The 11,596-nt window shown below is 31.9% G+C and overlaps 1 protein-coding gene across 1 annotated transcript in view; it reads left to right on the forward strand.

Annotated features, from left to right (window-relative positions):
• The window catches only part of LOC106682193 (cytosol aminopeptidase), a 37,851-nt gene that overhangs the window by 23,610 nt on the left and 2,645 nt on the right, over positions 1–11,596 (forward strand). Inside the window, exons 5-11 of the mRNA XM_014422918.3 lie at positions 2,329–2,477; positions 4,702–4,804; positions 4,872–5,052; positions 6,583–6,729; positions 8,761–8,952; positions 11,229–11,378; positions 11,449–11,522. Of these exons, the coding sequence (XP_014278404.1) occupies positions 2,329–2,477; positions 4,702–4,804; positions 4,872–5,052; positions 6,583–6,729; positions 8,761–8,952; positions 11,229–11,378; positions 11,449–11,522 (996 nt within the window). The remainder of the gene's footprint in view (positions 1–2,328; positions 2,478–4,701; positions 4,805–4,871; positions 5,053–6,582; positions 6,730–8,760; positions 8,953–11,228; positions 11,379–11,448; positions 11,523–11,596) is intronic.

Below are 11,596 nucleotides of genomic sequence, written 5' to 3' on the forward strand. Positions count from 1 at the left end.
ATTTATAAAATACTAAAAAAAAAATTATTTAAGTATTAGTAATCTACAGTAGCATGTAGGTAATATGTGATGGCACAACAATGAAATAAATTAAATTGTAACCAATTAATATTGGCTGAACAGGTCTCTTTTAGATAAACAAATGACTAACTGGCTCAGAATGAAACCTGTTCTATTTGTATGTTTCCTGTTATCATCTTTATAAAAGATGGCTCTTCTTGTTGAAAACTCTTCGGCCCATTCATGTTATTTCCTAGATATCAGCAATGTTACCATCAAAACAGTTGAGTTGCCTTGGGAATTGATCTAAAGCTCCCAGTATTATACAGAGATAAAATATTCCATTGTCCCATTCTGGGTTATATCAGGTGTTGAATCATTTTCATTTTATTTGTTGGGCTTCCTTTGGCAAGATTCATACTGGCAGGTATTTAAGAGGAATAGGTTATCAGTATCGAGGGATTTGAACAGAAAGTCCTCTGTACAATTAAAGGAGCGATCTGGGATCAGAGCCTTAACACACAGAGGAGAACTAACAGTGAACATGTTGCAGAGAATGATCAGTCAATATCTCATGATATGAAGGCAAAGAGGTTAAAAAGGGGTGGGACATGTGGCTCGAAGTAATCCATCAGGACACATCTACACAATAATGAATGCCAGTATTGTTGGCAAGAGACCTCTTAGAAAACCAAAAACCAGATGGATAGATAAAATCAATAAGGATGGGAAAGAGGTGCATGCAGCCAATTGGAAAGTAGTAACCCAAGATAGGTAAGCGTGGAGAATGCTGGTCCGTGCGACCAAAGATTTACAGGGTCAGTAGAGCCAACCGAAAAAAAAGGTGTGGGGTGATTGGTGCTTCTGTGGTTCTGCATGCAACTGCTGTCATTAAATAACAATTTATTTATAAATTCTCACTTTACAATTATTTAATTTGGGCACAATCTTATGAAAATGTATCTGTGGTGCAGCCTTCAGTCTTCACCTTGTCCAACTGCATCTATTTGGTAGATCCAGCCCTCTTGGTTCACTTCTATCCAGCTGCCTCCCCAATTTATACATACATAAAATAGTGAAATAAATGTGTAAATAGTAAAGTATTAAATTACTTGTATTTAATTTTTAAATTACTTGTTAAAATTCAACATAAACTTTGTTCTAAAAAACTGTTGATTGTACATTTTTTGTACATAAGAACTGGATAATGGGCAAAAAATAGTTCAGATGTCATAAGAATAAAGAAGTGAACTATTCCTAATAAAGAAAAATAATAATGGGATAATTCTCTCTTTCCATTGTACAGGAGAAGTCTGAGTGGGCGGGGGTGAAGATGTATCTGTAGTCTTTGTTGACAGCCCAGCTTGATGTCCTTCCATAGCAGTGAAATCCACAACTAGATGTACCCCCATTTCAGGGACTCCATTGGTGGGACACCTGGGGTCAATGTTTTGTTTGTAGCTTTGCAGTATTCTACAGAATCTTCTATGTCAGGGAGGACCCATCTAGCATTCAGCCTTGGATGCCAGACTGGATGACAGGGAAAAACTTCCTCAGTACCACCCTCCTGCCTTTACTGTCCATTCAAGTCTTCTATAGAGTTCTCCTGCAACATCTTCCTTTTATTGGGTCCCTCTGGAAGCTCTTGAAGTCTGAACCTCTTTAGTTGCATACTAAATACATACTAAATAGTGCATACTGTACCTCTTTAGTTGCATACTCTACTACTTCTATACTATACTTACTTATATTCAATTTCCCCCTCTCATGCCAATCTACAATAAGACTGGAACATTTTTCTTCTGGATTTTCCAATCTAGCTCTGCTATCCTCAGCTATCTTGACTGCCAGGTCATCTACGTTGGCTGTGGGTTTGATTTTCCTGTGATTATCAGCCTTCTGCTCCTGAGACAAGTGGGAGGACTGTACTCTCCCATTTTTGGTAACTTTTTTAGGATGGTAGCCCTAGGGAACATACAGCTTGTGAGCATTGTATAGTGTGTTGTATTAGAGTACTGGAAAAGTGTCCATGTAATTGTTCCTCCAACCTGGGGAACCAGTTGAGTCTACTGACTTTTGGTACAAAAACGAGGGCAATGTGGCACAGAATGGGGCCACCATCTGGTCTCTCAAAATGATTGCTAAGCTGGGACTCCAATATTATCATGATAAATAGTTTATCTTGCCAGTGCCTAAGAATTAAACAATTTTCAGTTTATTACTTATTCTCCTACCTGGTCTAACGATAACGTATCATAATTTTGATGATGGCAACCTATACTCCATACTTTATAAATGAAGTTTCATTGTTTTTCATTATATCTGTAGGGTATTTACAACATTATGGTTGAAGAATTCACAAATGCTGAAGCTGCTGCTGAAGGTGCAAATCTGGCAATTTGGCAATATCAAGATGTGAGAAGTCCATCTGAGCATAATCCAACTGGCAAGGTAGATCTCTACCAGAGCGATGACAGGTATTAGTGTAATCCTTGGTTTTATTTTAAAAGTATATTTGAGGCCGTGGTGGCTCAATATTGTTGTATGATGTAGATTATCATCATAGCAGCACCAATTTGATTCTGGTCTGGAGGGTTGACTTTTATCTCATGACCCACAGAATTAATTTCAATCTTCTCTTAGTAAATTGTGCTTTCTATCGTAGTTAAAGGAAATAACAATATTAAACCATATAAATTACAATTGTTATTTACCCTTGAATATAAATATATATATATATTGATAACTTTTCTCTTGACTATTGTAGGTATATATTTTTTTGGTGGGTCTTGAGGATCATTCAATGATACAACTTTGTTTTGATGATGTTTCACAACTTTATTGTTTGCATGGTGATGCCCTACAATGAGAAAAACACAGTTTTTTTAGAACATACACTCTATTGACGTGTATGAAATCCCCTGTGAAGAAAACTACGGGAAATCATTCTTTGGAACTTCAGACCAGTATCTAAAAAGAAGAGTGTATCAACATAAATATAGTTGTACCTCTATAACAAACAATCCCAACAAACCTGACCAAACAGCTCTCACTACACATTTTAGACTAACAGGACATAAATTTAAATTTGATGCACCAAAAATCATACATTGGGAATAAAAACTTCAAGTGAAATTTTAAAGAAATGATTACAATAGAAAAACATAAGAATCAAGCCATTAATAAAAAATCAGATGTACAAAATTTAAATTCATGTTATCCTAACCTAATAAATACATAAAGGCACAATTAACTACATAAAATAGAAACAGAAAAAATATCAACAGACTGACTATCTACTGAGAAATAAACCAAAACAAAAAATTAAATAAAAAAAACTGGTTCATATGGCGAAGCCTTAACACACCTGACTTTCATTTCAAAACCGTTTCAGTCCTTCCCCAAATTTGAACATTTTACTATCATAAGGTAGAACACACTGCAGTTGAGAATTTTTTGTGATAATTATTTGAAGAGAGTGTATGTTCTAAAAAAACTGTGTTTTTCTCATTGTAGGTCATGACTATGCAAACAATAAAGTTGTGAAATATCCCCAAAAGATGTATTATTACAAATTAATTATTGACTGATCCTCAAGACCCACCAAAATAAATGTATACATACAACAGTCGAGAAAAAAGATATTATATATATATAGTAGGATGCATGTAATCTAGCCAAGATTATATCATAGGCATAAGGGGGTAGGGAGATGTGGTGACAACAAATCTCTGTATTACTTAGGTATTTACACAACTCAAGTTATCAACAGTAGTGGGTTTACTTCCTGCTTACTTATATGTTATCTAATCCCCTGGAATCAGATTTTCATGTTATTGTATATTTGAAGAGCTCATTTTAAAAAGGGAAACTAACATTTCTTCAAACTTTTCAGGTATTAGAAAAAAGATTCACTTACCTCTCAACCAATTAACATATTTTCAGGTTTGCCACCTGAGATCCTTTATTAAGGACTTCAGACTAATTCATTGTTACCTTCATTGCTAGCCAGTAAGATAGGGTCATAAAGACTAAATCATAGTTATCTTCATTGCTAGCCAGTCAGATAGGATCATGAAGACTAATTCATTATTATCTCCATTGCTAGCCATTCAGATAGGATCATAAAGAAGTTTTTAAGCTCAAAAGTTTTGTTTTTTAATTTTTCAATTACAATCTTTTTAGAGGGATTCCTTCATCAACCAAACAAATGAGTTTTGACTGATTTCTTTTTTTTTTAAGTAGCCAAAATTTCTATCTAAATTGCATCCAAATCTAATCTATTTTTATTTACAATTCATAAGAGCGGGGGAGCTTAGTGGCTCCTATCTCCTCGTGTTCAAGTCCAGCTATGGTAGATGACTATTTATTCTGTCATATCAGCTGTGGGTCGACCCAGTGGATTAAGATTCCATTTCGCCTTCTACAAAAGGGAAAAGTCTGATATTTGAGCATGATTCTAACCAAATTATCTCCTTCCCCAACTGTTAGTCTGGAAAGAATACTTTCATACAAAGTACTAAACCCAAAGCCCTTCATTGGTTGTAGTAGTATTTGATTTTTATGGAATTTATAAACATTATAGCCAATAGCAGAGATAGAAGATAAAACAAAATAAATTCACTTTGAAAATTCTAAAAAATAGGTTTTTTTTATACCTTTCCTTTGATTTTTTAGTATTTTAATATTTACAATTGGCAGGGATGGCTGGTCAAGAGGGATCATTAAATCGGACTGCCAAAACTTTGCCAGGCGTTTAGAAGAAACTCCAGCAAATTTAATGACCCCAGCAATCTTTGCACAGGTTCGTTCATCTAATTATGTTATAGATCACCAATTATAAACATATGTTGTTATCATGTTTATTTTAGTGGGTGATAGATGCATTATGCCCATGTGGTATCCAAGTGGAGGTACGTGATAGAGATTGGCTTGAAGCAAAGAAAATGTCAGCCCTGCTTACAATGGCCAGAGGCTCTTGTGAAGAGCCGCTTATGCTCGAAATGGGTTATTGTGGAGGCAAGCCCGAAGACAAACCTATAGTTTTTGTCGGTAAGTATATGTTATAAAGTTCTACAAAAGGAATCTTATTGGAATTTTTATTTGACAATCTTGGCAGATCCTTATGTCAGTTGGTATGCTGAAACAGAAAATGAACTCTGTTTTTTGAATCATGTACAGATTTTTTTTTTAAATTCATATGTAATTCCATTTTTACAATACAAAAATCAAGAGAATCTTTTAGGATACTCATCTTATCAACCAAAAGGTTCAAATCGGACTTTGCTACATCAATTTGAATTTGAGATATAAAACAATGTATCTATAATTATTTGGGAGTGCAGTAGCCCTGGGATAAGGCGCGTGGCTACTAACTCCAAGGAGTGCCTTCTGTTACACTGTAGCCATGAGTCAACTCCTGTGGGTTCTGGAACCCTCCTGGGATCCACCCACCCCCCTTAATTGGGTAAAAATCTGGTGGTCGAGCATGAATCTGACCAAATCACCTCCTTGCACAACAGGTGGTCTAGTAAAAGTACTGAACCCCTGACCCTTCATGGGTTGTAGCGGTACATATTTTAATTTTTTTTTAATCTACAATTATTTAAATATATTTTAGCTTCTTTTAATTCTCTTCAAATTTAATAAACATGTGCTTTATTAATATCATCAAAATAAGGGGAAATCCATTTTTCCAATAGCTCCAAAACATTTTTATTTTGTCAGCAATAATGATTGTAAGTTGATCTTAAAAAAATTTTGCAAACAAAACCACTACCTTAACATGCATCTATGGGTGTGAAGTTTCTTTAATTAGTGGAAATGTAAAAATTCCCTGAGCCCTCTTTCTATTCCCTTACTCTCCCACATAACTACAACTACAGAAATGAACCACCATGGATCACAAGGGGTGACTCAATATGACTAACATGCCCAAATACTAGTGTTCTGCACCGAGTAGTCGTGGCTTCTAAGTGAAATATAGCAGAAAGACATGTTTACTTAGTCTAGAAGTTTCAGGACTGTAAAATAAAACATCATTTTTTATATTTTCACCTGTCACATATAAATGAGGAGATGGTTGGGAATGCACTCAGTGAAGAACATAAATAAGTAAAAACTCATTTATTAGTGTCAAGTCACTTATTTTTGTTTTTCACTGAGTGCATCCCCAAACATTTTCTCCTCATTTTTATGTACCCACAGTCAACTATTGACTCATGATTATGCATACATATGACTGATAATTAGTGTAGGATGAGTCTGTCGTTCATAAACTAATTTGGCACATCAACCATTATGGAGAGTAGCACCTCCTCCAATGATGGGTTTAACTGCCAAAAATATTCTCCACTTCAACTAATTTTGTAGTTAACATGAAAAATCTTTAGTTTCAATAAGACAAGGATTTAGCCCTTAAATTGCTTTCTTTAGAATTTAATGTTGTTTAATAAACAACATAATGTATAATAAATTTCAGTCTCCTCATAAGTAAAGGATTGCTATTAATTCTTTCAAGTATAAACACATTTATCATTCCATGAACTAATGTTAAAATAAGATAGGTAATCTTGTTATCAGGAAAAGGAGTTACTTTTGATTCTGGTGGAATTTGCTTGAAGCAATGTAAAGGAATGAGTGACAAACGTGGCGATGTGGCTGGAGCTGCTGTTTGTGCGTCCGTTTTAAAGTGCGTGGCACAGATGGCATTACCAGTGAATGTTAGAGGTAAGATGTTTCCTTAGTAAGCATTAATGTACCTTTGCCAAGTGTAGCCTCACTAATTTATTGTAAAGACCTAAAAATACCACTTAAGGATTTTTAATCTTGACTGAGAATATTAATTGATAAATAATGACTATTTTTTATCATTCTATGACTTTTTATTTGATAAGATATCCTAGAAAAACCCTGAATGGACTCAAAGATCAAACTATAAACCTCGTCTAGGCTAAATCTTACATATATCTCATAGAAAACATTGATGTTAACAGGCGTTTTAATTTATTTGTGCTCATCCAAGATGTTTCTGTGTGTTAGTTTTATTAATAATATGTACAATGATATATATAAAAAGTGTGTATCCTTAATTGGTTAAAAGTCTGGCAGTAGAACATGATTCTGATCAAATCACCTCCTTGCACAACCATTGGTCTAGTATTAGCACTTCCTGAAGTACGGATTCACTGGGTTGTTGTAGTACAGATTTTATATATATATATATATATATATATATATTGTAATATACTCTTTTGTAATCAATAGTTAATATTTATATATTAGTGATTTTAGTTAAGTTTTTATTTTATGTATATCGTTCCAGTATTGTTTATTTGTTATTTTAAATCAAAAAGCAAGCTAACCAGTTTTCATTGTTTAAAATAAATACGCTGTTCAAAACAAGGAAGATGGCGATGCGCGTCCTTCCGAAGTGTTCGTTGAATTGTTTGCGTTGAAATAGGTTGAAAATTTTCAAATTTTGTTGTTTCTATACAATAATTATTAAAAATGAATAAGAAATAGAAGAACATAGCAATTATCAATAAACAATTTACATCGTAAATCATAGCAAATAAAGCAGAGCGATTGTACTATAATCGATTATTTTTGGATCTATGAGTGAACATTGAAGATAGGAGAGAGGAAAAGGGCACTCTTGATTTGGTTAGCTAGTGAGAGGACGTCGGTCGGCTAGAAGGCTAACACAAACAGACGACACTTTACTACTAATAACACTTAGCATAATTAATATCTATTTTACAAATACAATAAATTCCAGTTAGAAACAAAACTAAGCAATTACACAATTTTCCCTTGATTAACGATGATTCCTGCTATCTTCTTGCCTAAAATGCTATATCCAACTCCTAACAATGGCTTCCAGTTCTTCCCACTTCTAGCCCACTGACGTCCTCTCACTAGCTAACCAAATCAAGAGTGCCCGTTTTTTTTGTATTTATTTTAAACAATGAAAACTGGTTAGCTTGCTTTTTGGTTTAAAATAACAAATAAACAAGACTGAAACGATGTACATAAAATAAAAACATAACTAAAATCACTTATATATAAATATTAACTATTGATTACAAAAGAGGATATTAAAATATATATACAATGATTTAGTATTTGTAGAGTAACACAATTTTATATACAAGTTAATAATTAATTTACTGGTCTTGATCAAAAGTGTTACGACTTGATGAGCTTGGATTTGGTGTGGTGAGCGGGTTCCTTTGGCTGATATTAGATTGTGTGTACACCAATCTCCCAAATGGATAGAGTCCATTATTGTAGATAGGTTTCATGGAGCATTGTGAGCAAGTTCCACATCATAAGAATTATTGTTGGTGCTATAAGCCTTTGATACCAATCTTCTGAGCTTGTGCAGTTGTGGTGAAACTACATAGGACTGTCGACACCCTAAGCAAGCAGTCCGAAATTTTTCTTTTGTTCCTATGAGAGTAGTTTAAACATGCTGAGTAAAGCCTGGTAATGAACTGTCATTTTATGTATACTTCAGCTGTTATTTGAATAGATGAGTGCACAATGGTGTATTTTTTCCTTGTTCCCTGGTTTGAAAGTTCTTGCAAACCAAAACCTCTCAAAAATACGGTTCCCTCTGAAAATTCACCTTATTGCATTAGTGCATTATAAGAAACTTTTTAAAAGCTGGCTCATACATTTTTTTCTAAACATATATTTGCCTAATTATTTTAATATTTATATAAATAATAATCTAAAGATGTGATTTGTTACAAGTGTTAACTCCTCTAATGGAAAGTATGATTGGAGGATCAGCTATTAAAGCAGGTGATGTTGTAACTGCATTCAACGGGAAAACAGTTCAAATAGAAAATCCTGACAATGAAGGGCGTGTCATGTTGCTAGAACCATTAGCATATTCGATGACACATCTCCCTTGTCTTTTGAGTACCATTGCTTCCCTCACAGGTAACAGGTTTAGATGTTCTATAAATAATATTTTCTTGGGCTACTTTTTGGTGTAGAATAATTAAGATTAAATAAATCATACTTAACTCAACCGTTCATTTGGTGTTTAATTTTGATAATTCCTTTCTTTGGATATATTATTAGAATTAATTAATACATTATTACTACTGATGAAAAGTGATGTGAGCTATATTAGTAAGAGGAAAAAATAAACATAATATATAGATAATAACTTTATTTATTAAAGAAAATTTCTTGTACAAATATAGAACAAATAATCTCCAAACTTCATACAATACAAGAGTCTGGCACATCAAGTAAAATATTAAAACAACAATAATATTATATAATTAAGGATATTCATAGAGAAAAATAACACAATAAAAATTATATGATTATATCAACCTATCAATTTCAACATAATTAAAAATTATATTTTAGATTCTTTCCTATTCAAAAATAATAATCATTTTTGATGTTTATAAAATATATCATCTTGATTATTGTGTAAACATCAAAAATAATAATCATTTTTGATGTTTATAAAATATATCATCTTGATTATTGTGTAAACATCAAAAATAATAATCATTTTTGAATAGGATATAGTTTAAAATATGAATTTTTATTTATTTTATTTTTGAGGAGAAAATTCAGAATCTGCCTGAGCATTCCAGATAAAGACCTATCATTCAGGTCGAACCGTAGGCACAAATAAATAAGTTTTTATTTTTGAAATAAACGTATATAAATAAATTTGTGTATCTTTGCTGACCGCAAGTAACTTCTCCTCATATTAATCTATGTTCAACTATCAACCCCTCATTATTTATTTTTTTATTAATGCTGAAATTGAAAGGTTGGTATAATTAAATAATTTTTATTGCATTATTTTTCAATATAAATATAAAAAATTTGTCAAATGTTATTATAAAAAGAAACAAAAAAAAATTATACATATTGTAATTACTGGAGACGTTTGTCGGGGAGTGCGGTCAGCAAAGAACAACATAAATAAACAAAACAATATTTATTTATTTTATGCCGACGTTTCAACCTGAGTTTCAGGTCTTCATATTTATAAATCGTAAATAATTTTTAATTTAGACTTATGAAACAAACTTTAATTATTTAAAAATAAAATATATATATATTTTCTTTATATATAATCTTTTCACTTTCTTGAGACTGATTTTAATTATTTAAATAAAATAATTTGTATCCGAGTTAATTCTCAAAACTCTCTTTATCATTTCTTTAAAAGTCCAACGTTTTGATAATTTGGCCATCCTCAAGGACAATCTATCAAATAATAGTTTTTATTAAATATTCATTTAATAAAACCTATAACAAACATTATTACTAACAAAACAGCATATACTTAAAATATAATCATTAATTTCAGTCAAATCACCCGATGAAACAATAAAACTATAGGGAATCATATCAATTTATTAATCAACTTATGTTGTTATGTGTACAAACGACTTATTTTGTTACTCTTTGATTAAATTTTAAAGTGTTTAATTACAGGCATGCTTATTAATAAATTAATATGATTCCCTATTGTTTTATTGTTTTATAGGGTAATTGAGTGAAATTAATGACATGGGCAGAATAGCCTGCAAAATGTTTTTAAATTATTGGATGTGAGGTGTAAATTTATATTTAAGGTAAGCTATTTTATTATTAATAATGTTGCTTTTTAAAAATGAATGTATGATAAAAGCTGTTATTTATTAGATTGTTCTTGAGGATGGTCAAATTGGCCGAAACATTGGACTTTTAAAGAAATAATATTGTTTTGAGACTTAAATTATTTTTATTGAACAAATATAAATTTCCTTTTATTATCAAAATAAGAATGTTTACTTCACACTGTCAGAATTAATTAACTTTTTAAATATTTTTTATAATATTCACATTTATTTAATTGTTAAATTCCTAATGTCTCTGTTCTGTTCATGGTAACAGTTAATAATTTTTGATTTTATTTGACAAGAAACGTCAAATATTTCTACAGTATATTATCTTTAGTAATATTATTCTTATAATATAAAATAACACCACAATATATTTTATCAAAATTAATTATTAATTAGTATTGGAAGAAGGTAGTTGACCGTATGAAGTAGATGGGTGGAAGATAGTCTGGGTGGTGGTCAATAAGGGTATCAAAATGGTAACAAAGAACTATTTATATACTATGTTTACTTTATGTACTATGTATGAAAATACCACAATTATTGTCTTTCAAAAACAAATGCTATCCCCAGGTACTACAACTCGTGGGTTAGGTTGTGGTGCTTCTGCAGCCTTTTCAACTTCTAATGATGTGTACAGAGAACTTGAAAGAGCTGGAAGTGAAACTGGAGACAGAGTATGGAGGTTTCCGTTTTGGAAATACTACACGGACAAAGTTACAGGTTAATAAAATACCAAGAATTATGATGGGTAGCATATCAGCAGTTATAATTAGTTAAATATATTTTTCAGATTATCCAAGCTTTGATGTAAGTAATGTTGGAAAAGGGTATGGTGAAACTTGTAAAGGAGCTGCATTTCTGAGGGTAATGTATTAATAAACGTATCATACGAACTAAATATTTAATTATAAGAAGATGGTCAGGGTTGCAGTCAAAAA

This window comes from Halyomorpha halys, unplaced genomic scaffold (assembly GCF_000696795.3).
Source record: "Halyomorpha halys isolate HHAL.00 unplaced genomic scaffold, Hhal_1.1 Scaffold394.1, whole genome shotgun sequence".
Lineage (NCBI taxonomy): Eukaryota > Metazoa > Arthropoda > Insecta > Hemiptera > Pentatomidae > Halyomorpha > Halyomorpha halys.